This window comes from Colletotrichum graminicola (assembly GCF_000149035.1).
Source record: "Colletotrichum graminicola M1.001 genomic scaffold supercont1.86, whole genome shotgun sequence".
Taxonomy (NCBI): domain Eukaryota; kingdom Fungi; phylum Ascomycota; class Sordariomycetes; order Glomerellales; family Glomerellaceae; genus Colletotrichum; species Colletotrichum graminicola.
Window position 1 is genome coordinate 78,706 of NW_007361090.1, and position 27,583 is coordinate 106,288.

The 27,583-nt window shown below is 50.6% G+C and overlaps 8 protein-coding genes across 8 annotated transcripts; 3 read left to right on the forward strand and 5 right to left on the reverse strand.

The window, feature by feature from the left end:
- On the reverse strand, positions 1–2,032 carry GLRG_11416 (uncharacterized protein; the record flags this gene model as incomplete). The annotated part of the gene is made up of 2 exons (XM_008102100.1): positions 1–1,709; positions 1,849–2,032. The coding sequence occupies 2 exons, from the start codon at positions 2,030–2,032 to the stop codon at positions 1–3; spliced, it is 1,893 nt and encodes a 630-aa protein (XP_008100291.1).
- Positions 2,033–3,852: 1,820 nt separating this feature from the next.
- On the forward strand, positions 3,853–7,443 carry GLRG_11417 (linoleate diol synthase; the record flags this gene model as incomplete). Its single annotated transcript, XM_008102101.1, has 6 exons — positions 3,853–4,108; positions 4,164–4,402; positions 4,455–4,647; positions 4,705–6,776; positions 6,833–7,078; positions 7,135–7,443. 6 exons carry the CDS (start codon positions 3,853–3,855, stop codon positions 7,441–7,443), a joined length of 3,315 nt encoding a protein of 1,104 aa, XP_008100292.1.
- Positions 7,444–9,292: 1,849 nt separating this feature from the next.
- Positions 9,293–11,644, forward strand: GLRG_11418 (GMC oxidoreductase; the record flags this gene model as incomplete). The annotated part of the gene is made up of 1 exon (XM_008102102.1): positions 9,293–11,644. The coding sequence occupies one exon, from the start codon at positions 9,293–9,295 to the stop codon at positions 11,642–11,644; it is 2,352 nt and encodes a 783-aa protein (XP_008100293.1).
- A 1,494-nt stretch (positions 11,645–13,138) lies between these two features.
- Positions 13,139–14,131, forward strand: GLRG_11419 (CFEM domain-containing protein; the record flags this gene model as incomplete). Its single annotated transcript, XM_008102103.1, has 3 exons — positions 13,139–13,225; positions 13,281–13,955; positions 14,039–14,131. The coding sequence occupies 3 exons, from the start codon at positions 13,139–13,141 to the stop codon at positions 14,129–14,131; spliced, it is 855 nt and encodes a 284-aa protein (XP_008100294.1).
- Positions 14,132–14,525: 394 nt separating this feature from the next.
- Positions 14,526–15,689, reverse strand: GLRG_11420 (uncharacterized protein; the record flags this gene model as incomplete). The annotated part of the gene is made up of 3 exons (XM_008102104.1): positions 14,526–15,368; positions 15,427–15,556; positions 15,616–15,689. The coding sequence occupies 3 exons, from the start codon at positions 15,687–15,689 to the stop codon at positions 14,526–14,528; spliced, it is 1,047 nt and encodes a 348-aa protein (XP_008100295.1).
- A 2,718-nt stretch (positions 15,690–18,407) lies between these two features.
- On the reverse strand, positions 18,408–19,752 carry GLRG_11421 (major facilitator superfamily transporter; the record flags this gene model as incomplete). The annotated part of the gene is made up of 2 exons (XM_008102105.1): positions 18,408–19,546; positions 19,602–19,752. The coding sequence occupies 2 exons, from the start codon at positions 19,750–19,752 to the stop codon at positions 18,408–18,410; spliced, it is 1,290 nt and encodes a 429-aa protein (XP_008100296.1).
- A 1,202-nt stretch (positions 19,753–20,954) lies between these two features.
- Positions 20,955–22,377, reverse strand: GLRG_11422 (FAD binding domain-containing protein; the record flags this gene model as incomplete). Its single annotated transcript, XM_008102106.1, has 2 exons — positions 20,955–22,008; positions 22,082–22,377. 2 exons carry the CDS (start codon positions 22,375–22,377, stop codon positions 20,955–20,957), a joined length of 1,350 nt encoding a protein of 449 aa, XP_008100297.1.
- A 2,427-nt stretch (positions 22,378–24,804) lies between these two features.
- GLRG_11423 (aromatic prenyltransferase) lies at positions 24,805–26,046 on the reverse strand (the record flags this gene model as incomplete). Its single annotated transcript, XM_008102107.1, has 1 exon — positions 24,805–26,046. One exon carries the CDS (start codon positions 26,044–26,046, stop codon positions 24,805–24,807), a length of 1,242 nt encoding a protein of 413 aa, XP_008100298.1.
- Positions 26,047–27,583: the final 1,537 nt, after the last annotated feature.

Here is a 27,583-nt window from a genome sequence, read left to right on the forward strand (position 1 = left end):
TCAAGAGTGAGACTCTTCATTCCCTTCATCCCGGGGCTTGCGCACCCAAACCTCGTCGATTAAGTCCCCTTCACCCTTGACACATACCCATTCTCCCATTCCGTACTCCTTCGGCGCCACCCTACATCCTCTACCGCCGCCGCCAACGATGAGGTTACCCGGCCTGTACTTCTCGTCTCTCTTCATTCTTCTGATAACGCTGCCATGGACTCTGACCTTGTCAGGGATGTCGCGAACTTCCCCGCGAGGCAACGGCCACCTAATGGGTTTCCAACTGCCGTCGGGTCTCAGATCGAGTCTGCGAAAGGGAAGGTATTCCATCGCCCTCCACATGAAGACGCTGACAGGATGCATGCCGCATGCGAAATCAAGCGAATCGTGGATCTCTGCCTCGTGTGCGGTCCGCATCATCTCGGCGAAAGGCGTCGCCGTGCAGGTGTGTGCCAACGGGTCCGGATTTTCGTCTGTTTTCTCTGTCGTCGAGCCATCCGGGGACTCTGATGGGAAACCGACCGGCGGAGAAGGGGCGTCAACGTGAATTTCTGGGACTCCGGGCACATCTTGAGGCATGAGAGATGGCGGTGTAGGTTGCGGATTAGGTCCTGTCACCGTTTCGACACAACCCAAGTACTCAAGTTGCTGGACGTCGAAAGACAGCCCTGCTCGCATGGCTTCTCGGACCATCCAAACGAGGGGAATATGGCTGGCATTCTTGCGACCTGCGACGGCGTCCCAGCCGCCACCGATGTCGCCATGACCGCCAGCGAACCACACTTCTTCGACGTTTTGGTCGGCTTCGTCGTCATCCGAGTCGTACGTCAGGTCTTCCATTGGTGGCTTAGAATGGATAGAGGAGCCATCGTGGTCCGTGTGCGCACAACGTGAGCCATCGGTTGCTCTGGATCTGGACCTGGAACGGCTGCGAAAGGGGGCAGGATGGTCTGCGTTGTCTTCCTGGCTTTGATGATGGCGTCTCCTCCCGCGATCTTCCGCGGCGACGGCATCGTCGGGAGCGAGCGTCGAACGCCGGCCAGGGCGGTACTTTTCTTGAAATTCTTGTAACTTTTCGTTGAACGGCTGATGCTCCATCATCCGTTTGGCCGTGTTCTTCCTGTGACACTTCTTGGGCTCTTGGTATATCAGATCCTGCCGAAACTTTGCCCGACGTTCGTCGATGCTGACTGCATGTCGAACGACTTTGGCAGAGCTGCGTGCAGTGTACGGGAACTTGCTACGCTGCATCCATGCCGTCTCGAAACGGGCTACACTGTTGACCGAGTCAAAGATTCCCAAAAATCGGATGCGTCGGATCGGCCGGGAAAAGGTTTCTCTGAAACCTCTGAGAAACTGATACATTTGTTCCGTTTCCTCCTTGCCCTTCGCCGTCGAGTTGGTCCGGCGGCATTGCCACTGAGAAAACGCGTTCCACGCAAAGGCAACCATCTCCTCGTTGCCATGCAAGAGGAGACCGACAAAGTCCAGCATCTCGGCGAGGAATCTGGCAACATAGGCCCCTCTGGAAAAGCCAAACATGTAGATATCGTCTCCCGGCGAGTAATACCGCATCAGAAACCGATACCCCCCGACGACGTGCTGATCGAACGAGGAGCCGACGACGGAGTCTTTGGCCATCTGATACCAGGACTTGCATTTTGCTCTAATGCCGTTGTGAGTCAGGTTCTCCGACACGACATATGTTCCAATTCCGGCTATGCAGCGGTTAGTTTCTTTGATCTACGTGTCTTCTCAGGGGCTCAGAAGTTGGAAAGCTCACGCTGGTAGTAATGATCTGAGATGGTCAGTAACTGGATATTGTTCTGTATTATGTCCCTGTATGGATTGCCTTACATTGATCGTCGGCTGAGCTATCGAGCATGCGAAAAATCTTGAGGATGTTACTGTCGCTGTCATCGCCTCGAAACTTATTGCCGGTGCCATCGAAGCAGAGAATGAGTTTTCTTCGAGGGCCTCGTTGCTGGCTTCCTCGATACGCCCCATTGCCAGTTTGGTCGCCCGGCTCTGTTGCGCTCATTCTGGGGCTACCCCCCCGTTGTCTGGAGGAACCGAGGAGGTGAGGATGCATAGCGAGTCGTGCGCTTGGGCCAAACTGGCAACAAGTCTTATCTGATTCAAAGAAGATAAAAGGGGCGAAGACGGCACACGACAGCCCAGCCGAAGGGAGTGCGAAAGATACGTTGTCGTATACAATGGTAGAAGCCACCCGATAATATCTCCGTTAAAGCGTCTGACATTCCACAGCGCTTGAACAGTGATACCACGTCTGGCCGTCTTGTAGGTAGGTTTTGCAATGGCCTGCATGCATGCAAGCGGATGACGGCGGGATGCATTTTGCATCCTCTGTTATAGCCTCGGCCGGCAAAAGGGGACTTAAACTTCACTGGTTCGGGAAACGCGGCTGCGTGGTGCAATGAAGCCGGGTATGACACTAGCTTCGTGTCTCTTCACCGTCTATCCCTCAACCAACCAAATTAATTAACAGAACGGGGGTGTCGATCATGATGGAAATTGATCTGCATCTCAGCCGTGAAACAACTCACGCCTTGATAATTATATCTAAGACTGATCTACAATCAACAGTAAGAATTCGTGAAATCTATGAAATGCAGCTAAACTGATAGATCAGTTGAGGCGTTCTTAGCACAATTGTTTTCAGCCGGTGATTGAGACAGGCATATCTAGTGTAACTCAAGATACGGGGGGAATGTATCATGTGCGAGAACCAGCACGTTGGCGCTCGAAAGTTAATACCCGAAGTGGTGCTAGCTTACACTGGCGCGATAGATTGGTCTCAGAACCGTTGTCCTCTTGGCTTCTCGCGATGCCGTCGAGGCGTATCTGCAAATATGTCATAGAATAGACATTATCAATCAGCCACATCTCAATGCCAGCTAACTCTGATAACCTTGCGAGATAATCTTTTGGGCTTGGTTGTGATATCACCTGGGATTGGGCCCTTTTTTGTTGAATTTGTAAGTCGAGTGTTTCTGCCATCCAAGACATGACTAACATTGTGAAAAGTTTTCAGTTGTTTTTGCTTCTGTCGATGCGATGCGTACGTGAGACAGGGTCGAACACAATGCTCCATCCCTTGCCGCTCATATCACATGAGAATAGCGACATGCAGGGGAACAGAAACAAACCGACTACCTAGCTAATCTAGTGCAGAAGCGGGCGGCTTCAGGAATATAGCACAGCATACACAAACCTGCGGGTGCTTGCTGCATCAACAGTGTGTGTAATTAAGGTCCAAAGCTTCAATACCAAACTCCACCACCCTCCAATAGCACCACCATGTGTCGTAACTTTCAACGAACTGCCGGTGGATGCGGAGAATTTAGCAACCCAGTCTCTATTGGAATTTAGAAAGAAGAAAGACAGGGAATTCCCCCGGTAATGCTTGGGGCAGGAAACGATCGTCAATCGGGCTGAATAATAAGACCCCTAGTGCCGCAACCTAGCGTTGCCGAACGGGATCGTCGTGGACGGCTGCAGGCGCGCACTCGGCCGATATGCAGCCGGTGTGAAACATTCCAAGACATGACCCAAGACAGGAAGAAGCTGTCGGTATGTCAAGGCTGGGTGTGAGCCCCCTACCAGCCAAGCTCGCATGCTCAATAAGGGCAGAAGAATTATCTGCCAAGAAGCATTGGACAGGTCACACTGCAACTTAAGATTAGTGTGTAATCGTGAATGACAGTCTAGAAATTATATAGGAAGACCAAAACCCTGACGAGAAGCCGTGGGTGTTCGCAAAGTTTCATCGGGAAGACGTATTCCAAGACACGTTTATCTCCGTATACCATGAAATCCCATCGAAACGGGAGCCTCACGATGCCTGACGTCGGAGAGTATGAACACTCCAGTGCTGTCTCCGGCAAAGGGCCCCCCGTGAGCAATGTAAAGCAGCCTGGACCAAGTCGCGCATCCGCCCGATATGGCTCTCATGATGTCAAGAAGAAGAGCGGTCTCTCAGCGCTGCGAGAGGCATCCAAACGGCCACTACCTACCCAGAACGGTGATGGGACCTATCCCAAGGAGCTGATTCGGCCGACAATGGTCCAAAACCTTCGGGCGCTGCAGGCAGCAGGTCAGTTCCATGACACCATAAAGATTGATGTTATTCTTGCTAAACCCCGAGGCAGACGTGAAAACCCTTGTGCAGATCATCAAATCCAAGATCAAGAGGGAGAAGATCCAGGATGACAAGACCATGATCATGGAGCGCACCATCCAGATCGTGGCCAAACTCCCCCATCACTCTCAACTTCGCGAGCAACTGACGAACACTTTCATCAAAGAGCTTTGGGACTCTCTTGAACACCCACCCATGCTGTACATGGGCGATGAGTACAAGTATCGGCGCGCAGATGGATCCTACAACGTCAGTTGAGTCATTTCACAGCCAAACCGGCAACGTACTAATACTCTATCAGAACCCAATGTTCCCTCAGCTTGGTGCCGCCGGCGGTGCATATGCGAGATCAGTTAAGCCTCGGATTGTCACGCTGGGTGCAATGCCTGACCCTGGCTTGATATTTGATGCCGTCATGGGCCGTACGGATTACAAGAAGCATCCAAATAACGTATCGAGCATCCTGTGGTATTGGGCAACCATCATTATCCATGGTAAGGGCCCATCTTCACCAGCCTAGTCTAGACACGACACTGACTGACCTTTCCCAGATCTGTTCTGGACCGACTACAGGGACAGCAACAAGTCCAAGACGTCGGCTTACCTCGATCTCTCCCCGCTGTATGGCAGTAACCAGGAGATGCAGGATTCCATCAGGACCTTTCGGGATGGCAAGCTCAAGGCGGACAGCTTTGCCGACAAGCGGCTTATCGGAATGCCGCCGGGTGTCTGCGTCATCCTAATCATGTTCAACCGATTCCACAACCATGTCGCAGAGCACCTCGCCGTCATCAACGAAGGCAATAGGTTCGCGCCACCAGGCAAAGGCCTGGAAGAAGAAGACGCCGCAAAGGCCTGGAAGAAGTACGATGAAGACCTGTTCCAGACAGCACGACTCGTGACTTCTGGCCTGTACATCAACATCACATTGGTCGACTACGTCCGCAACATTGTAAACCTGAACCGCACCAACACGACATGGACGCTCGACCCCCGCCAAGAGGCTGGCATCGACGCCGGTACTCCTGACGGAGCGGAAGCGGGAACCGGAAATGTCAACTCAGCCGAGTTTAACCTCTGTTACAGATGGCATTCCTGCATCTCGGATAAGGACGACAAATGGATCCAGAAATTCTATGGAAAGCTTCTGGGTGGCGGTGGCAAGGGGGAGCTGTCTCCGCAAGAGCTGGCTTGCATCTTTGGGAAATTCGAGAAGTCGATTCCCGACGACCCTGGCCAGCGTACCTTTGCCGAATACCAACGAGGGGAGGACGGCAAATTCGACGATGACGATCTGGTCGACTGCATCAGCTCAGCCATCGAAGATTGCGCTGGCGCATTCGGAGCTCGCAACGTCCCACAGGTCATGAGGCCGGTCGAGATCATGGGCATTCTGCACGGCCGCAAGTGGAACGTCGCAGGTCTAAACGAATTCAGAAAGCATTTTGGTCTGAAGCCCTACGACCGGTTCGAGGACATCAACTCGGATCCGGCCGTGTCTGAGCAGCTTAAGAACTTGTATCAGCACCCTGACTACGTCGAGCTCTATCCGGGTCTCGTCGCCGAGGAGGCCAAGACGCCCATGACGCCCGGCGTTGGTATCGCTCCGACATATACCATCTCACGCGTCGTGCTTTCGGACGCAGTTTGTCTTGTCCGGGGTGACAGATACTACACGACGGATTACAGCCCTCGCCACCTGACTCAATGGGGTTACAAGGAGGTCGAATACGACCTGAATGTCAATCATGGCTGCGTCTTTTACAAGCTGTTCCTGAGAGCCTTTCCCAACCACTTCAAAGCGAATTCCGTCTACGCTCACTACCCCATGGTCATCCCTCCCGAGAACCATCAAATTCTGACGGACCTGGGTCGCGTCGACCAGTTTGACTTCTCCAAGCCCAAGTTCACCCCTCTGCGAACGAACATTGTGTCATACGGAGGTGCCAAGCACATCTTGGAGAACCAGAACAAATACAAGGTGACATGGGGTGAAGGTCTCTCGTTTCTGATGGGTGAGGGCGGCAGCCGTTTCATGCTTTCCGGAGATACGGACTTTCACGCGGGCCAAAAGAAATGCATGCAGTCCTTGCTTTACAAGGACGGCTGGGACTCTCACGTCAAGCAATTTTATGCTCTGATCACGGAGCAGTTGCTCACGGAAAAGTCGTACAATCTCGCCGGTCAGACGCACGTCGACATCATTCGTGATGTCGGCAACATTGCCCACGTTCACTTCGCTTCGAGGGTGTTCAACTTGCCTCTCAAGACCGCCAAGAACCCCAAGGGTGTCTTCTCGGAGCAGGAGATGTACGAAATCCTGGCGGCCATCTTCATATGCATCTTTTTCGACATCGATCCCGTTAAGTCGTTCCCGCTCCGACAGCAGGCCAAAGAGGTGGCGATGAAGCTTGGGAAGGCGATCGAGACAAATGTCAAAATCACTACCAAGGTGGGCTTCCGCGGACTCTTCACTGGCACGGCGGACAAGGAAGACCCGCTTGCTTCGTACGGGACCAACATGGTAAAGGGCCTTGCTAAAGCCGGTCTGAGCGCCTATGATATTGCGTGGAGCCAGATTTTGCCCACGTCGGGGGCCATGGTGCCCAACCAAGCACAAGTGGTGAGTGTTTCCTGGTCTGGCAACTAAGACAGATATGCTGACATACTGGAATGCAGTTTGCCCAGGCTGTCGACTATTATCTCTCGTCCCCAGGTAGCGACTACCTTCAACAGATTCACAAGGTGGCCATGTCTCCGTCGACGAAAGAGAATGATGCTCTCCTTCTCGGATACGCCATGGAGGGCATCCGGCTTGCAGGAACCTTCGGCTCATACCGCGAGGCAACGCAAGACGACGTCATCGTCGAGGACGATGGCCGCGAGGTCCCATTAAGACGAGATGATAGGGTCTTTGTCAGTTTCGTAAGTTCAAGGTCCAGATTGATATTGGCTGGGTTCCGAGCTAACCCAAAGTTTAGGTTTCTGCCGCTATAGACCCCGAGCACTTCCCTCTGCCGGAAGAGGTCAATCCCCGCAGACCCCTTGACTCGTACATCCACTACGGTCTCGGCCCGCACGCCTGTCTCGGTCGTGCCGCAAGCCAAGTAGCGCTCACCGAGATGTTCAGGGCACTTTTCCGGAAGAAGAACGTGCGACGGGTTCCGGGACCTCAAGGCATCTTGAAGAAGGTGCCTAGGCCCGGTGGTTTCTTCGTGTACATGAAGGAGGATTGGGGTCAACTCTGGCCGTTCCCCGTGTCCATGAAGGTGATGTGGGATGAGGACTAGATAGCCATAGAGACCCAGACCGAGCAATTGCATATATATGGACGACAATGATTTGCGGATGACATTCCTGGCTGTCAATATTAATGCACAGTTGGATGATAAATCACATTGCCTAACAGACTTTATGTCACGAGTTCGCGCATATAGCAGGACGTATGAAAATGATGCTGAAATATGCTTGATTCTAGTGAAAGTGAAGATGAGAAAAGCATGGTCGTCTAATTATGTAGGTAAGTATTGCGAGTAGGGAATTTGAACTATACGTGATGTGGCACGTGACAAGGCTGGTTATACAACTCTAACGATTCAGGAGACAAATTGAGAAGTTATGTCAACATCAATCATTCAATCGTGTCACCTTTTGATCGTCAGGGATGACACGGATAATGCAGTTCTTGCGATGACGAACGCCGCTCTGCCGGATACCAGTGGGGGCATGGCATGCCAGTCGTTGCGTGGCAAGGAATGAGGGAACCATGGCCACATGACAGGGGCCAGTTGAGCGTCATGAGATGTCTTGGGCACTTTCGGGGCGTAATCATCCAAACAGTCGGTTTCACTAGAATTGCGAGGCGAGGCCGGAACCTGAATGGGTTGATATGCCAAGAGGGGCGTGGATACACGCCAACGGAGATTAAGGATCGGAACAAGAGTCGCAATGAGATTGAGCTGGCGATTTCTGGGATCTCTTGGTACAATGATGAACCCAATGGCACCTATTGGGTATATTTCTTGGACGCTTGGCCCTCCCACGAAACTCAACGAGAGCATGTACTATGTATGAAGAAGATTTTCCCCTCTGGCCTGTAACCCTCTCGCAGTTATCTCTTCGTAACAAGACCTGCCTAATTGAATCTGTTTTTTGGGAGCCTCGGACCAAACAAAAGTCCGCCTTCGGCCCCGAAACTGGCCAGGTCCAACGGCGCTGATCAATTTCCGACCATGGTTTGTTTGTGGGCGTTTCGCATCGATATTAAACCTTGTTATTTAATTTATCCGGGGTACATGGCCCTTCAAACCCGTCCACTCATGTGCAAGAACCATCTCCAAAGAGAGCCGAGACTTGAAAAACAAATCAATATGCGGCGCGGGTACACTGCGCCCAGCCCAGTCCAGCCACAGCCAAACCAATGTTTGCCCACCTTCGACCCATCTGGCGAACAAATCGTCGGCCCATTCATCAGTACTGGTGATCCAGCCCAGCTAGGTCCTTAGGGCTGGGATCTAGGAATGTCTGTACCCATCTAATTGGGGCGTCGCCCAACGGACATCAACCGACGGCCCCTCTGCCAACATTGCCATCCGACTCATGCTGCGTCTAAGTGCTTTAGAGTGCTATTGAGGACTCCCTCATTGGTCAAAGGACCCGATAGTACGGATCAGTCTGCCTGCCACCCATGTTCGTCAACCACGCCTTCCACCTTGGTTAGGTCATTATGGACCCATCGTTGTGGATGGATGCTATACTGACCCTCTCAACCCCAACTACGGAGTATGACACTAATAACGAGAGACGGCCGAATTATTCTCTTGCCATCCTTTTTGATTAGGACTCTTATGCTATGATACCCACAGAAGAGAAGATATATAGACCGGCCGGTAATCACTCGGGGCTCGGATTGTCACCCTTCCCTTATCTCACGTTTCCGTGATCACAACTTCATTTCTATTACATTTCTTCGCGCTGGTTGCTGTTGCCTTTCTTCTGCCCTCCGAGACGGGTTTACACTCTCTACCTCTCAACACAGTCGTGTTCCATTCCTTTCACACCAAATCCTAGACTAACACGCGGCACTTACAACCACACTCTCTAACGGTTAACTGGAAACATATCATACGATCCTTCACCATGTTCAAGTCCCTCCTCTCCGCGGGGCTTCTGGCAGCGGCGGCCGCCGCACAGCAGACATCGTCGTACGTTGACGCTGCCTCTGGAATTACCTTCCAGCGGCACAGCGAGACGTCCGGCTTCGCCTTCGGTATCGCTCTGCCCACCACTGTTGGCAAAGACTTTATCGGCCAGATCTCAGCCCCTGTCTCCACAGGCTGGGCCTCCGTTTCGCTCGGCGGTCCCATGACCAACAAGATCCTCGTTGTAGCGTGGCCCAACGGAGACTCGGTCCAGACGTCCATACGCAAGGCCAGCGGATACTCGAACCCGGATGTCGTCACCGACTCTGGCATTACCCTGAAGCCTATCGCTTCTGGCATCTCCGTCAACGAAACCTCCTTCACTTACACTTTCCTCTGCCAGGGCTGTATCACTGGCGACGAAACTACCTTCACCGGCACCGCCGACATCACCACCTTCGGCTGGGCTTACTCGACCACTGCGCTCTCGGACACCTCCAGTGCCTCCGTTGCTCTCAACTACCACGGTGCCGGTTTCGGCCTCTTCGGCGCTAACCTTGCCGATGCTAAGTCGGCTGACTACGCCACCTGGGCTGCTAAGGCTTCGGATGCTGCCACTACCCCCGGTGCCGGCAACGGCACCGCCCCCTCGGTCCCTGCCAACGTCACCACCACCATCTCGAACACGACCTATGATTACATTGTCGCCGGCGGTGGCGCCGCAGGCCTCATTGTCGCCGAACGTCTGGCAGAGTCTGGCAAGAGTGTTCTGCTGCTTGAGCGTGGCGGTGCCTCCATCGCTGCGACCGGCGGGAAGGCCACTCTCGATTGGAACAACACCGTTACCCAGTACGACGTCCCGGCCATGGGTTACTACCTATCCACCGCCAAGGAGACGAGCGAGTACTGCACCGACACTGCTTCCCAGGCTGGATGTCTTCTTGGCGGCTCGACCATGGTGAACGCCATGATGTGGGTTAAGCCTGCTGCCCATGACTTCGACGACAAGTGGCCCGCGGGCTGGAAGTGGAGTGACGTCGAGGAGTCTGCCAACAAGCTCTACGAGCGCACCCCCGGCACCATCCTACCCAGTAAGGACGGCAAGCGTTATGACCAGGGCGCTTACGATGTCATGTCCAAGTGGCTGGCCGGCAACGGTTTCACCGAGGTAAACGGCCTAGCGGAACCCAACAAGAAGGAGGCTGTCTTCACCCACCCCCCTTGGTTGATCGAGAACGGCCTTCGTGGAGGCCCCATCCGTGACTACCTCCCCCGTGCCCAGGCCATGCCCAATTTCAAGCTCCAGCTCAACGCCAAGGTCGTTCGCGCCGTCCGTAACGGCACCACCATCTCCGGTATCGAGGTTGAGACCGGCAAGAACACTCGCCAAATTATTAACCTCAAGTCTGGCGGCGCCGCGATCCTTGCTGCCGGTGCTCTGTCTACGCCCCGTATTCTGTTCAACAGCGGTATCGGACCCAAGGAGCAGATTCAGACGGTCAAGAGTGGCTCTGTGCCGGTCACTCTGCCGGCCGAGGCCCAGTGGATCGACCTTCCTGTCGGCCAGAACCTCAAAGACCACCCCATCTTTACCGTCAACTTCCAGACCAAGTCTACCCTGAATTCTCTGGCAAGCACTGCCTTCACCAGCCCGTCCCAGACTGACGTCGACGAGTTCGCTCAGGGGTCTGGCCTCCTCGCCCAGGCCGGTCAGCGTCTGAACTTCTGGACGAGCGTCGAGGGTTCTGACGGCCAGAAGCGCTACGTCCAGGGTACCGTCAACTCCCCTAAGAACGACACCATCAGAGTCAAGGTTTATCTCACTCACGGTCTGACATCCGTCGGTGCTCTGGGAATCTCCGCCGACGGTTCCACCAAGTTGACCACTGAGCCCTACCTCACCACCAAGGGCGACAAGGATGCCATCACGAGTTTCATGAACCAACTCATCAAGTACGCCTCCAAGTCCAACAGCACTCTGGCCCTGGCCGGCAACGCCACCGCCGAGAGCCTTATTTCGGAGTACGTCACGGGAAGCCACTTTGTCGGCAGTGCCATCATGGGAACCAAGAACGACGGTAAGAGCGTCGTCGATACCCAGACCAAGGTGTGGGGCACCGAAAACCTCTTCGTAGTCGATGCTTCCATTCACCCTGACTTGCCAACCGGCAACACTCAGGCCATCGTCATGGTTGCCGCCGAGCACGCCGCCGCCCAGATCCTTGGCGGAGCTGGAACCGGGAACAGCACTGGCGGCTCCGACTCCTGCAGCGGCAAGGCCGGCTACAAACGCGCAACAAGGCGTGCGCAGCTCCTCCGGCACTCTTACCGTGCCAGCCGTAACTTCTGAACGATGAGATGTCTTTCTGTGTATATACTACAAATTCTTCTGTGCAAAACTGTTATATCTGTAAATAAAACAACGGCCAAGACCTACTTTTCCAATTCCATTCTGTTTGAATCAATAACCGATAAGAAGTACCTAGCAATTATAAGAAAGTCTGACACGCGCACAGTTTCTGCTTGTGTAGGCAAAGATCAAAGCCCGTCCTGACAAGGCCAACCATGTTCCGTCTTCCCGCAACGTGTTTATCCTTATATGCAAAGACCAAAGCGCCAAGCATGACGCAACGAGCGTGGGTGCATGTAGTAAGCTTCATAGTGTTGCGTTGGAAGTCTGTATGCATGTACGGCCCTAGATATTCGGATCGTCAACCAAGAACCAGACATCGACAGCCAGGGTAAGATCCCTTTCGATAGCCTACAGCCCCATTTCGGACCCGTGACCCGTGGCCCGTGAGAAACATAAGGACTTGGACTAGGCCCTTGGAGTAGTCTGCCTCACTGCTGCATCTTTTTCCTACAGCTGATAACTTCGCGAAGTCGAGCCATTGAACCGAGACATTCCGCAAAAGCACGCCTGGCAACCTGATTGATCCCGGTAATCCGGATCTCATTGGGGCTCGCGCTAGGTTCATTCAAAGTCTAACCTACCTGCGCCGCCCGCGAAGTCTAGCTTGGTCACTTACGCTGCTGTGCGGAGTTTTACGAGTCATGGCGTTGTGAGCATGCTCAGAACCCAAACCCCGTGTAACCGGATTTCCCTTCTTCCCATTATTTTTTACTTTCCGCGGCCCCCCCCACGCACAAGTGTCACCCGCGTTCCTCGATACCAGGACCGCCCACGACCTTGGCGGGATGTGGGGAGAATGAGCCCAGTCAAGTTCCCACTCGCGCTGATCGCTTTGGCGGCGCTGCTGTTGGCAACGCACGCCGAGATCGACTTATCGGCACGAGACAGCAGGTTTCCGGAATGCGCTGTAAGCTGTGTTCGGTGTTCTTCCGGTGACAGTTTCGCGGCGCCCCAAGAACAACCGCTGATAGACGAGTGTGTACAATCAGGCTGCGTGCTGGCGAAGCGTTATCCCGTCCATCTGTGGCTCCTGGGAGAACGAGCGATGCGTTTGTCGCGATGCCAGCTTCGAGCTGGAGGTCACCCACTGCATGTACATGTCATGCCCCAGGCTGTCAACCTTTGGTACGTGTCAGGACACACAAGGCGGACATCGCAAAACCAACTGCTCACCATAAACAAGAATCGCTGAGAGAGTGGGATACCATGTGCGATAAGCCGCGTCGAAACAGAAAAGACGATCCATGGCGATGCCTGCCCATCCATATTCTTGCCGTGTGGTGTGTAGCGGTACGAATCTACTCCAAATTGTGCATCATACGCAGCTTCAGCCTGGACGACTGGATTATTACAATAACCTATGTTCTATACGTGGGGTGGTTTATTATTGGACATACTAGTAAGTCCTGTCCTTGGGGGGTTTCTGACAAGATGGCTCATTATGTGCCAGTTTTCCTCAAGGCGTTTGGAGTCGATATTTGGTGGAGCGATCCTGTAACCCTTACCTGGGCTTTGAAAGTAATGTCTAGACACTTTGCCACTGGTCACTGCCATCTTGCTTACGTGCGATTAGCTTTTCTACATCGATTCTTGTCTATACCTCCTTATTTTAGGACTCGCAAGGGCTTCGGTCCTGTGCTTCTACATACGACTCTTTCCTCATGAGCGCTTTTGTCGCCTATGCTACGCACTATTAACCATCATCGCCATAAGCACCATTTTGTTCACAGTTCTGTCCATGGTTCAGTGCGTGCCAATTTCGTACAACTGGGAGGGTTGGAAAGGAGACTTTGGGCTGGCGAAGTGCCTAAACCTCAACCTTCTATCTTGGAGCACGAGCGCCATCGGTATCGCGTTCGACACAACCATCTTGGTCATACCTTTGCCGTTGGTTGTCAAGATCAGGTCAACACCGCGGCGCAAGTTCTACATCATATCAATGTTCAGCCTGGGCATCATGAACATCATCTCGAGTTCCATACGTCTTCGTTACAATATTATGTACGGAGACTCGGTTAACATAACCTGGGACTACGTGGACCTCATAATCTGGACGGGCATCGAAGTGGCAACAAGCATCGCCGTGACAAGTCTTCCGTCGATTCGTCTGATGCTGCACAGAATCTCCCCCGGCGTGTTCGGAAAGTTTTTTGCGTTCGGCGGCCACGTGGAACAGGACCGCGAACAGTACTTGAGGACACGTGAGGTACAGAACCTCGACGTGGAGGAGTTGAAGGCCAAAGGCATCGTACGACGTGCAGGAAAATCCCGACTGGAAGATGACCTGCCACCAACCATTGGAGGCGGTGCGCCGAGGGATTGGAATCACAGACGGCGAACTCGGATCGCTCTAGACGAGAACATGAAGACGCCAACTATACCAGCTCGGACCGAAGCGAGTCGCATACTAGCCAGCATCATTAGTACCCGCACCAGGCATCCGAGTTCACCATCACAATCAACAAATGACAACACAATAACAGGCTCCACTAAGGTCTCAGATACCTCGAAGGAAAAAACACCAAGTGACGGGTTTGACTATAACGAAAGCGGAAGCCATGTATAATTAGCGGCAGTACTTCCTACTACAGGAAAGATGTTGAAAATGGAACATCATGGCAAGCCCGGATATGTATAAGGTCAACCATGCCGAAGATGTTGCTGGTATAGGCTATTGAATGCAAAAGCTGGGGGAGAGGGTGGCAAAAGCCTAAGGTAATGATACATATGAAAAAGCACATAAAATCTCCTTCAGAAGTATGGCTATCGCTGCGTGTTGAGATCATACTATTCCCAAATGAAGCCTCTGTCGCCGGCGTTATCTAGTGAACCCCCCTTGCTGTCTGACTTTCAGGAGAATGTCATACATCAAGTCACTCGGAAGGGTGCGCATGACTTTCTGCGTCTCAACCTTGTCCATCAACTCTCCGTGACGGCATATTATCCCAACAACAACGTCCTTGATATCGCGATCATCGTCGCCATCCGAGCAGGATGTGTATACCTTCTCAGCTGCGTGGAGGAACTCCTCCGTGTCCCACTGGTTGTCGGCTTCTGTCCTAAATTTGTCGAAAGCGAGCGATCGAAGGCCCGAGATACCATACTTTCTCGACAGCGCATACACATTTGCATGCAAAACGAGTGTGTCGTTAGTAGAGCCGGGATCAATGCCATTCGATGCTGGGTGAACAGGTGGTGGTGGTGGTGGTGGTGGCTTCGCAAGTAGAACGGCGCCTCCCCCTTCGCTGTGGTTTTCTTGGGCCTGGTTTAGCACAGACAGCTCTTGGGTGATTGACGACAAAGGCTCGCCGTTGGTATCAGGAGACGCAACAGCTCCAGAGTCTTGCTTGGCATTGGCCTTGGCACGCTTCTTCTGCTTCTTGCTGAGTCGCTGAGGCAGCGGTGGAAGAAAGTCATCAAGAGGCTCGATGTGCTCCCCAGACTTGATGTCTTTCTCAGCGACCTGGTCATCCGACTTGATAGATCCATTGAAGTCATCGTCAAAGCCATTGTTGTGGCCATTCGCCTGCGCATACCCATTAAGGACGAGGGCATTTTGCTGAGACGCAGATGGATAATCCAAGTGATAGAAATACCGAATGACCATGCCGACAGCCTGGGGATCATCGTCAGGCAGGCTGAGGGTACCCTCTGTGGCAGCCTTCAAGTCTGCAATCAGCCAGATGCGCAACTTCGGGAACCAAGAGTTTAAGACCAACTTTAGACGCCAACTCCCGACACTTTGAAGCAAAGTAATCGGACCTGGGGCACACAATGGATTTGTGAACTCGGTACTCAGAATGGCGACTGGCAATTGTAAGATCCGAGTATTCCGCATTTTCATACAGGCTATTTATGCTGTCAGCGTGATAACATAAGTTAACAGGGCACCAACATGGACGGCTGACCTTTTCAAAGACCCTCTGAGCTCCTCTACAGGGTCAGGGGAAGGAATCTGTGAATCTGTTTCTGTGCTTGACATTTCGAATGATTGTTGAATATCGGCTAGGGAATAGAAGATTGTGCCGTCTAGTTCAAGAAAACAGACAGGGCTGGCTGGAGTATTTGTACTTTAGCGTGATGCTTGTAGCCTCCGTGACTTGATTGCCATGACAGCTCGGCACAGCCTGATCGCGCACACCATCTTTCAACCAAGTCTTACTCATCCGACCATCGGCCAATCGTGGAAAAGTCAGGCGAAAGTGCGCCGCGGTGAAGGGGCCAGTGTCTTCTGCAACCAATGTGCTCACTGTAAGAAGCAGCTTGCAGGCTTGGAACGCGCCACTTCCTGCAGGGAGATGCAGCTGCAATATTCTGTAGCCTTGTTGTAAACGCGTATGTTCTCTTCCGCTGCGATGAGGCAACCATTATGTATGTGCCTTTGTGGCCCAAAGAATGGATTCGTAGGAGGAGTGCCCAAATCTCAAGATGTTGGGTTGCACTGCATGACCGGTGACAGCATTGCATCAATAGCTGGACGACAAGTGTCCAGTCAACATGTTATTAGCAGCGCCTCGCCATAGGCTTGCCTCCAGAAGCCAATCGAGAATAAAGAGTTATCACACCCACTTCCCTAAGAATGCGGGGAATTGCCGTCAACCCGCAACTTGGGCGCAATGCTGACCACCAGCTCGAAACTTGTGGTTGCATGGATCGATGGACAATCGTCCAGGTGGAAACCAAGGCTCGCCCCGGAGCCTCAATGTTACTTTGGGCAAATTGATGTAAAGCAAGGGGAGGTTCCAGTACCTTGAGGTGTTCGAGGGCGCAATTGAATTCGCTGTCCTAATCATTCATAGATATTATTGATAAGACCCGCCCGAAGAGCAGTAGTATGGTGGCCGTCCTTGCAGTAATCCAACCAGTCAGACACTCAATCGGTGGCATTGAAGGACCTTGATATCTCGTTGCTTCATCAGGAGAAAACCCATGTTATCCAGGTATCTCTAGTAACTAACGAGGCAGCACACCATTTACCCCCTATCCTCACGATATCGGAGCTTTTTCTTCTGCAGCTTGGACAACAATTACACTTCCCCAACCCCATGTGCGAATTCACACCCAAACGACATCTGGTCTCGTTCTGGAGGCTCGCTTCGGGGCTTATCGCCTGGTAAAAGTCGAGCTTCAGGCTGCTGCTAGAGATTTTGCTCCTCATAATTAGCTACCTATCACCTGAAGCAGTCCTGTCGCTTGCTCAACGTCTCATATTTTCCCGAGTCGCTGATTTTTCATGCCTGATCAAAGACGCACTTCTCACCCCTTTTGAAATGGATGTCCCGCACCTTACAGAGTGCCCCGAGTGTGCTATTCTTCCCCCAAGGTGGCTACTCAGAGGATATAGGCTTTTTTAGGCGTTCGATCTAGTCTTTGATATAGGCAAAGCAGACAAGGGGCCGGCTGTCATGGTTGGGTGTTGTCTATATCCTCCGAGTGATAGGTACCGGCGGATTTCCAAGATTAGCTAAAAAAAATCTTATCTGTTGTCCATAAGGCTCTAATCCCTCAATAAATCGGCTCCTCGAGCAGCCCCTTTCTCATGTACGACATCTCGAAGAATGACGCCGAGGCTGAGGCACACTCCGGCCACAGGGAGGAGGAACGGGAAGAGGTCAGACCTTGCAAGATGTCTCTCGGACGCTGCAATCCCTCTGTCACGGTGTATACAGACTGATGTACTCCACGGCTACGGGCTTGAAAAGCGTGTGATATGTCCTTTCTACCTAGGTAGGTACCACGCCGCCTCGTGGGGATATACTTCCCGAACGCGAAGAATTTGTCCGCAAAGCTGACCGTGCGATGCCAAATTTCTCCTGTGGTGAGAGGAGGTGTGGAAGTTATTAGTATCATCGTAATTAATCCATCATTATGTTGGTAGGTCTTCTAGGCTGGCTGGTCTCCTGGCTGTAACGGGCAGTGGAACTGGGCCTGGAGAAGGACGCTGTGATGGGCAGGCGAGCTCTCTTCAAGTGATGTCTTGTTGATCTTTGACAAAGCACTAATTAGTTGACAGCGGTAGAGTTATACCCGAAGCGGACGAGGGGCTGCCGCACGTCTTTATGTCTTTCTCTTATCAGTCGACACCGGGCATCGCTAGCTGTCGCTAAACCTCATCTTACCTCCAATACACCAGCGAGCAGTGGACAATATCTCATCCTTATGCAGCCTGAGAGGACTTCTTTTCTTGCTTCCGCATAATCAAGAATCCATTACGGTACCTTAACTATTCATTATTACCTCGACTTACGTCAATACCCCTGCCATTTTAATAATAATATTTCCACTTTTACCATCAATAGTAGAGAACCTATAGCCCTCTTGGCTTCTTCAGCGTCATTTTATTTATTATTCCGAGCTAATCCTGTCGCATTGATAGATCGCTGGGAAAGGCTTACGTAAATGTACCTAGGAGAGCCGTGGTTGCCTCGGACGCGGCTGGTCTAGACTGCTTACCCTTTGAATATCAACAACGAAGTAAGAGCGGCACACTACTTGACGGTCTCGTCCACAGAGCAAGTTCTGTCAACATTGTCTAACAGGGTCATCTCGCACAACTTGTGACAGAGCATTGGAGCAATATATTATAAGAGGGAGGCAACTTGTTAAACTTGTTCTTCTAATGAGTAGAGACAAGGAGTACTATTCGAATTGCTTTATCAGTTGGTGACAATCATGGAGGTGCATGAATACGAGGAACCACTCAGGGTTTATTGGCTTTTCGCATTAGCGGAAAACCTAAAACCCCCAAGGACGAGCCCAGCATCATCGAGCCAGTGTACAGGATCAGCGGCGCGAAGCGGCCCTGACCATAGCCGGCCTCAAAAGAGCCCCTCACCAGTGTTGTGGAGATTGGTCCAGACAATATGTTACCTACGCCCTTTCCAAATGCCATGAGGCTGTAAATATGTCCAGGGTCCCGTGAGAGAACGGACCCAAACCTGTTCCACAGGCACGGGAACCCGCCCGTCGCAAGTCCGAACAGCAGCGAGAACGCAAGAAGCGGCGCGAGAGACGTCGCAAATCCCCAAATGGCGAAGGTCGCAACTGAAGCGATAAATGAGGATACAAAGACAAGCATGAAGACGTTGTTCACTCGATCTGTTATGTAACCGAAAGCGAGTTGGCTAAAGATGGTAGCCAAGTTGTTAAGGGCGAGGACAAGTGCCCCCGCAGTTCCAGATAAGCCTAAGGCCGTTGCATATGTTGGTAGAAAGAGCGACGGGATATAATACCCCATTGCTTCGAGGAAGTTTGCCGCGGCGAAGCAGTAAAATAGTGGCTGTTTAAAAAAGTCGAAGTCCCCTTTCTGTAGGACGCCCCGTCCGGAGGCTGGTAGTCGCCCTTTGAGAAGAGGGATCATAGGCAGAAGGGTGATAAACTGCGCCACTGCCATAACTTGCAGCGTGATCCGGTATCCATGTTTGGACAGGAGTGACTCCAGGAGGAAGGGAAAAGCAACTCCGCTGCAACCTGCGCCGGTTGACATAATGCCATATGCCAACCCTCGTCGCACTACAAACCACTCGTTGAGCATCCGCAGAAGCGGGTAGTTGACAAACAGGAAGGAAGCACCGTAGAGAAACCCCTGGGTTGCAATAAGTCCGGGCACAGAAGTGGCGAAGGAGGCGATCACGAGCGACAGGGCGCAACCAATCCAGCCGATGATAATCATGTGTCGTTGCCAGGCTTGGTAACGTGCAACAATCGGTGTTGCCAGCGGCCCACCCAAATAGTAGACTCCGGTAGCGACAGTGCCAATGACGGCGATGTTGGAGTCATGCTTAAGGACAGGGTGGTTCGAGTAATAGTCTTGGAAGACACCATAAGATAGCGGGAACCCTGCATAGTCCGTCAATGTCTAATCAGTGGCTGGATCCGTCGTTATGCAACATACCCCAGAGGATAGCCTCAGCAACGAATGAGGCAAAGACAAATAGCCAAGGAGCTAAGCCTTTGTCCGTCGGGCGGAGAGATGTAGCCGACGAATCACCCGGTTCGCTGTGATGGCTGGACTCGAGGTTGATATTTTCTGTATGCGTAGTCATTATGTCGTGGCCAGGTTTAAAAAAGACAAGAAGAAATTCGATTAACAAGGGTTTGAAAAGATAGAATCAATTTTTTCTTCCATCGCGAGCTTCAGTTCTCCGAGCAAAGGTTCAGGCTTATAAATACAAGGTTGCTTAGCTGCTCAGCTGCTCAATATTAACAGCAATGTTTGCTACACCCCATAAGCGAACCACACCCTTCCAATGTTTGGTATCCAAGACGAGTGCGCTAAACACGGTTGGTCTAATGCACGACGAATCTACCTGCGTCAATTAAGCATGCCAAGATGGCCTAACGGTTGGTGTTCGATGCCATTTAGTATTGGAATTCCGAATTCAGACCAAATCATGCTCTGAAACGAAGCATTCGTATCCAGAAAGCCTTGGAAAGTTGAATGACGCCACTCTGTAGATAATGCGTGGCTTCTGCAGCCAAGACCCGTATAAGCATAACTAATGTAAAGGATACACCAGGTGCCGCTAGGCTACTTCGTTGGCCACCCTTCTAATGGGAGCGACCCTGTATATCTACGTGGTCTCGACTCTCGCCTTAGCTGGGATATTATTCAATCCAGAAAGCCACCTTTTCTTGTCTTAAGCTATCGTCAATATTGGCACTGACCTAGTCGCCATTGCTACTACCATCAAGTGCCGCATTATGAGGCATGATGGACATCAAAATGCAGATATCAATCTGTCAATGTATCATAATGCTTGTCCGTTCCAAGTATGGGGAGAACCACAAATTTCAGTGGCAGGGTTTTCTTCTATAAGCTTATACGCTATACCTTCTCGAAGTATCGTAGAGCCGCACGTATAAACCAGTGGTAGAAATCCATCTCCGGAACAGTTCCTTTACAGAAATAGATTACAAACACATTTGACCTTTTACTCCAACCTATTGCCGACTCAAAGTTCTCAATAGAGTCGTATCATTAGCTATAAACGCAAGAACTATCACCGGCTAGTCCGAGACAACGATCAAGAAGGAAGACTACATAATTTCAGATTCGTGGGTGTTCTGAAAGAAGTGCGGAGATACTGCCAGAAATAGATAGAGTGCGTCTCGCAAAAGTAAATCCGGCGTTATTATGCACATCTAGCTGACATTGAAAGCGCAAAGCAATAATCAACAAAAGGCGAGAACACTGGGACTGATCGAAGCGAAGTTGAATTGTCGGCGTAGGAGAAATGGGATACTTCTATATAGTTGGATCATTCGGGGCGTTCTTAGACAACGGATGCTGCCACTTGAACGTCCCTTCGAATGGTTCCGAGGTTGGTAGAAAGTCGATTACTCCGATCCTTTGGATCTTGGGTGAAAGAACGTATGTGATGAACATCCTTTGCATGAAGCTCCATGACATAACGTACCTTGCCATAATCCATGTCCATGTTGAGGACCAGGCATGCATCCTGGTCACAAGAGCAGAGTGGTCCAGATCCGACATCAGCGTCTCCCGTCTCTCGCTTTGGTACTCCTTCAGCCGGCTTTCCAACGTCGCAAAGTCCAACGGGCTTCTGCTGGGGGCTGAAACGAATCTGTGCAGCTTATTGGAAAGAGCGACAACGTCTTGAATGCCATTGTTGAATCCAAGGCCTGCGTTGGGTGTGAACTTGTGCGCGGCATCGCCAACAAGGACAACCCTACCGTTCCAGCTCCAATTACCGCAGACACCCTCCTCAAGGCCCGCACCGCCGGCACTATAGCGTTCCTCCCAGACGTCCTTGACCTTCAAATTCTCCGCGATCGGCCAGTCCATGAACTCTTTTGCAAAGTCGTCAACTTCATCGCTGCTCAGAGTAATCCGATCCGTAGTCGAGCTGGTCAGCTTTTTGTAGAGGAAAATCCAGCCACGCTCTTTGCCTGTGATGTACATTATGGACCTATCAGTGCTGTGTGTCTCGTGATTTAGACCCGGCTCGGATGGGCGAGGAAACGAGGCCCATGCGCAGACGTAATTCGTCTTGTACGGCTTAACCGAGTCCCACGTTGTCTCGTACGACGGATTGCTCTTAATTGCGAGGCGGCGCATTTCTTGTCGGACCATTGAGTGCACGCCGTCGGCGCCTATTACAATAGAGCCTGTGTAGGATGAGCCATCAACACAGGTCACTGTTACACCGGTTTCTGTGGATGTAATGCTGGCGAGCTTCTTCCCTGTGATGTAGCGTAGCTTTGCAGCCTCAGGAAGGTTGTCGTATAGTGCCTGGACAAGGTGTGCCCTGTGGAACGCCAATGGTTCTATGCCGTGGCTAGATGAAGCACGGCATTTGTCAGTATATGCGCAATGCCGTCAGAGTATAGATGTGAGGTAGGTCAACTCACTGGTCTTTCAGAAGTCCATACGCATCGGCATGCATAAAACGTTGACCGTCAACTGTAAAGGCCTTGTTTATTTTGATCTTGCCCCCGATTTCCAAGAGCTGGTCGAGGATACCGAATTGATGAAATACGCGCAAACTTGAGGGGCTTAGAACCAAGCTTGCTCCTTGATCTTCGGCCACTTCGTTTCTGCGCTCGAGAAGAACAAAGTCGATTCCGGCATGGTAGAGGGCGTACGCAGCTGTGATGCCGCTGGGGCCGCCTCCGATGATTATTACCCGGAAAGATTCGTTGGTCATTTTGACTGAATAACACTCGAAGTATGCGTAGACAGGACGGGATTTCTAGATGCAAGACAACAAAACTCGCGCGGGAAATACTGGGTAGGCAGTGGTTTATATCACCCATGCTAATATCCACTGTTACTTCCGAAGGGACCGATTCCCCCCCTTATCGTACGAGTAAATCCTATCCAGCTGGGGAATGTCGCTGGGGCACATGTTTCCAATATCATTGGGCAGTTATCCCTGTCATAAGATAATTAGATATCAACGCTGCCCTGCAAGCACCGGAATCTTCCCACTCATCGCTCCGGAATATTCCCACTCACTGATGGCCCCACCGAAAAGTAGCTGTATCGATAATAATGACAACTTACCTTCTTCTATGTGTAGAATCAACGATAGTACACTTGGTTCTTTTTAAGAGGTGCGATCTTCAATACCGACAGTTGCAGTATTATTTTCTTGGCTTCCTGGATGTGAGAAGCAATGTCCTCTTTATGGGCTTGAAACTTTATACTAGGAGCTCTAGCAAAAATCCATTTAATCTCGGACAATAGCATCAAAGCGGCGCGAAGATTCATTGAGCGATGATTCTGAACCGTAAAAAACTGCGAAAGTAATTTGTTCCAGTGGTAATACAAGTCACCTTAGTCAGGAGTATTGATTATAGCGCACTTTCTCAAGAATATACTCAGAACCTAATTGAGTACACCGCCCAGTGCCTTGGCCTAGGGCTGGGCTCCTGCGCTTCTACGCTTCTTAAATACCGATTTCACCTTGTCTAGAGCCAAATAGGGCTTGAGAAGCAAATGCTTTAGGAAGGATTCGAGAAGGCGTTGGTGATCTTGCATCTCGCTACTGTCGAGATAGATGTAGGTGTCGGCGATGGATTCCCGAGCGTATCATGAAGGTGCCCGATGATTGGAGACGACATAGCCGTGTGTTCAGCGCCGGGCATGCCAGGAAGCAACACATAACCTTTTCCATGCAAACCCAAGTATTGAATCTTGTATCTCTCTGAATCCTCTAGCATGTTCCTTCGTCCTTATTTCCAAGAACGGCCCTGTGCCTTTCGGATGGGTCAGCGGGTGATAACATCTATTAGATATCTTCCTTCACTCTAGGCTGCTTGTTATGAATCTTGACTACTATTCTACTACAAAACGATTGGCAAAGGATGACGAGACAAGCACATAACATGCCTTTCTTTCTTCTTCTTTTTATTTTTAGAAATAAGAAGTAAGACAATTGTGCAGAATGTATTACCTCCGATATTTCAACAAAACCATGAAGCATTTCGCACAATACTCGATAGTTGAGGTTATTAAGGCAGTTGTACTATGCAAATTATCATGCCTGACGTCTATAACAACCAGGGGAACGCCTTAAAGATATATAGATCCTCCTAGAACCGCCTAATATTAAAGGGAGTCAGCACTTCAAGATTTCACATAATGAGACCTAATGAGTAAGTACATAACACTCAAGAACTATTGTTTTGAACGGCTTCAAGCTCTTAATCCTTAGGAAGGTCTGATTAGACAAAACTGAAACTTATCTAACTCAAATAACCTACTGGCGAGACGCCCCCCCCACATCCGAGACACTATTATCATTACCACCAACACCACCACTATAATCACTTATTTCCTTAGGTCTGCCGCCCACCCATATGCAACTTTCGGCTTCCCTGGATGATTCGAATGCGCTGGATTCATCCAGACCATCTGTTTGGCCGTCATCCTGATTTTGCGTCCGCTGTATATCCTCCACAGTGGCGAAGGTGCTAGTAGTTGATAGGGGGACCTTTTTCCTCTTGCTTTGCCGCTGGTCCTCTGACTAACCCTCTAGGTGGTGGATCTGTTGCTCTAGAAGTGCTGCTCTAGATGCCTGATGTTGATGATAAGGAAGATGTGGGATTTTCGGATGTGTCGGATGTGGGGGTGTCTCGTAAGTGGGGTATTTGAGTTATTGAGTTCCATACGGATAGAGGCACACAACATCGAATTGGAAACATCCATGAGTAATCATCCCAGTAAACTCTTGACAACTTCATCAAGAGGGCTGGGTTAGTCTTTCTTTATTGGCAGTATGTACTGCGTGACCTCTTGCGACTAGTCATATTTGCCGGTTTGTTAAGCAACTACGAGTCGAAGCTGAGCAGCATATTTACATTTACTCTTAGGCCGATAGCAGTTGCAATATGCTAAAGGAATTTACTAGGCACTTCTTTGATGATAAACTGTCAAAGCTTACTCCCAAACCCTAGGCCCTAAGTAGGTAGTAAGTTCCAAACCATTTGTAGAAGAGATGATAGATGCAAAACTATGTAGGCCTGTCTCTCTCTGTTTCTCACTTTTTAGGTGAAAAAGAACGAGTGTTAGCATTAAAAGAGTAGTTCAAGTGTCTAAGAGAAATTACAGCAGGGAAAGATATAAATACTCACAAGGCGCCCTGGATAGCAGCGTTAATGTCGTAATCCCCCATCGTCCCCTGCGTCTGGAGTACACGCCGGTAGCACTCCACGATCCTGGCCTCGTCACGTGCGAACTGCCACATAGGCACGTACATCTTGATTTGAGGAACTGCCTGGCCTGGCACCACTGAGAAAGCAAATCCAACCCCTTGGTGATGACTATCGGGATTGTTGAGCGGCTTTTCCAGGTCTTCCATCTCAGCCTGTGGAATGTCTTCCATATCCAAGAGCTGGGGCCAAACTTGTGACAGAAAGTCGGCTGAGGAACTGGGAAGAAGGCCACCCAGGGTGAAGGCTTCACGGACCGCGGCAAGCGACTTGAAGCGTGTGGAGACGTATACCTTGAAGCGAGGCTCCTTGCAGGGTGCCAGGCAGTCGATTGCGAGGAAATCTAAGTTGATCTTTTCCCCGCCGTCAGTGATAAGAAACGTTTTAACCAGTTCCCAGGCAGCCAGCATATCCTTGTCCCCCCCAGCAAGCCGCTTCACGATTGAATCTGTCGTATTCACTGTCTTCTGGCCTGTTGCGATGGCCTTGAGTTGCGGGAACAGATACGTCTTCATGACGGTGACCGCTTTCTCGTTCTCGTCCATATCGGCCTCGAGATCGAATGCGACAAAACCGTTCTGCCGCAGCGGCCCACCAGCAGCACCAGCATCTCCATTGGCGGCGTCCATCCCCCTCTTGCCAACCAAGGTTAGCTCCTCTTCGGCAGTGAGGAAGACGGAATCAAGAAAGGCATCCAGCCACGCGCGGTCCGCACCACATGCAGACGCCATGCCCTCTAGTGTGTTGCGCAATGCCTTCTGGCCCAAAAGATCACCACCCTGTGCAGGGCTGGGATCTACTAGCGGCTGCACCGTGAAACGCACCCTGGCTGGTTTGTGAGTCGCAAAGGCGAGGCTTGCTTCGTAGATGCCATGGCTGTGCGTCCCGATGTAGTACAGCCTGTCGGCCGCGGCAGGCGGTTTGAGGCGGGGGACCACGACGTCACGCACGAAAGCGAGGTGGGACTCCTGTACCTCGGCCGGGTAAGTCCCCGTCCAGCGTAGGAGAGAGGTGAGGCTATTGTGGATAAGGGGCAGCCATGAGGAGAAGAGAGGACTGCCTTTGGAAGAAGGGGAAGAGGCGACTGCGTCTTTGTAGATGCTCTTTTCAGTGATGCTACCATTGGCATCATTTACAACGGTTAGGCGGTAGATTTCCATCCTTGGGGTTGTCGATGTGTGCTGTGGTATTCCTGCGTGTCTGGCTGAGTACTTGTCCTCGCAGTGTTTCTGTTGTTTGCTCTAAGAATTACTTGTTTTTCTAAGGGGGGGGAGAGAGGTCGGATATGATATGACGCGAGGTTTTCTCTTGTGAGCTTTTTTATGCTACTGCGTTAGGTATGTACAAGGTACCAAACTTTGCATCAAGTTGCCTGTTTTGAAGGTCTCTCTACGGCGTCGTCACAGGTGAAAATTTATCCCTTGGCCTTAATAGAAGATGAGCGGATCTCTTGATAACTCTAAATCTGTGGGAGCACAAGAGCAACGAAGTGAGGCAACTAGTGTTATTGCCGATCTGTAGTGGTGTGTGGTGAGGAGGAAAATCCTCCTCTCAAGGCTATGGGCAGAGGCTAGCAAAGAGGTGAGGGGCCTGGGAGGTCACGTGACCTCCTAGCACACAGGCCCCCTTATAACACTCCCCCTTAGGCTCTACTAACTTAATGAATATTATATATAGGGGTAAAATAATAGCCTAATCTAAAAGCCTCTAAATCTAAGGAGTTTTTAAAGTATATAATAACTTTAGCTATATGCTAGTAATTATCCTATTAGTCTAGTAATAATTAATCTATATACTAAAGTCTATATAATACTAATTTACTAATATATATCCTCTATAATATATATCTTTTATAATAGCCTATATAGCTCTTTAATTTAACCTATTTACTATACTTAGTAACTATATAAAGTCTTTATATTTAGTTAGTACTAGTAGCTTAGTAAGACTATTAGTAGCTATCTTAGTGCCCTTAATAAGTTAGAGGGTAATATTCTTTTAGGTGTAGACCTCTTGTATTATCTATTTATATTAGACGTTAATACTTTAGGTATATACCTTATTAAGGGGATTTATAACGTTAACTATTATATTAGTACTATTAGTAAAAAGGATAGTTAGTGTATTTATTAGTTAGCTAAGGAGCTACTTAGTATAGTAGTAAATCTACTTTATAGTAATAGCAGTAGGTATAAGGTTAATAAACTCTACCTCTATAAAGCTTAAAGTAATAAAGGTCTGCTTTTTTAACTTCTAAGTAATTAGTAATCCTATAAAGTAGATAACGTATTTACCTATAGAAACCTATAATAGGTAATTATTAGTAAAAAAAGTATCTATTGGCCGCACGCGATGCAGCGTATTCCCGTCACATTAATTTCCTTTTTCGCGTGGGGCTCCAACTGACCCCTCCTTCCCGGGACAAGAAGATCCCCCGTCTTTCTGCTGTCACTGTTTTACGCTAGGTGTGCTATATGCCCCCCTTAGCAGCGGAAAGAATCCTCCGCATTTCGCACTTTCTACGCTTTTGTTAATATCCCCCAACACCTGACGCGGACTTCTTTAGGCTTAAATTTAGCGTGGAAAGATTTCGCAGGTCTGAAAGACGGGTTCCCTCGCCCCATGCCGAAGCCTGAGTGGACCCAGGTCTACGTCTAAAGTGGACTCTGCAGATTAAGTTAATGGCTGACTGATTCA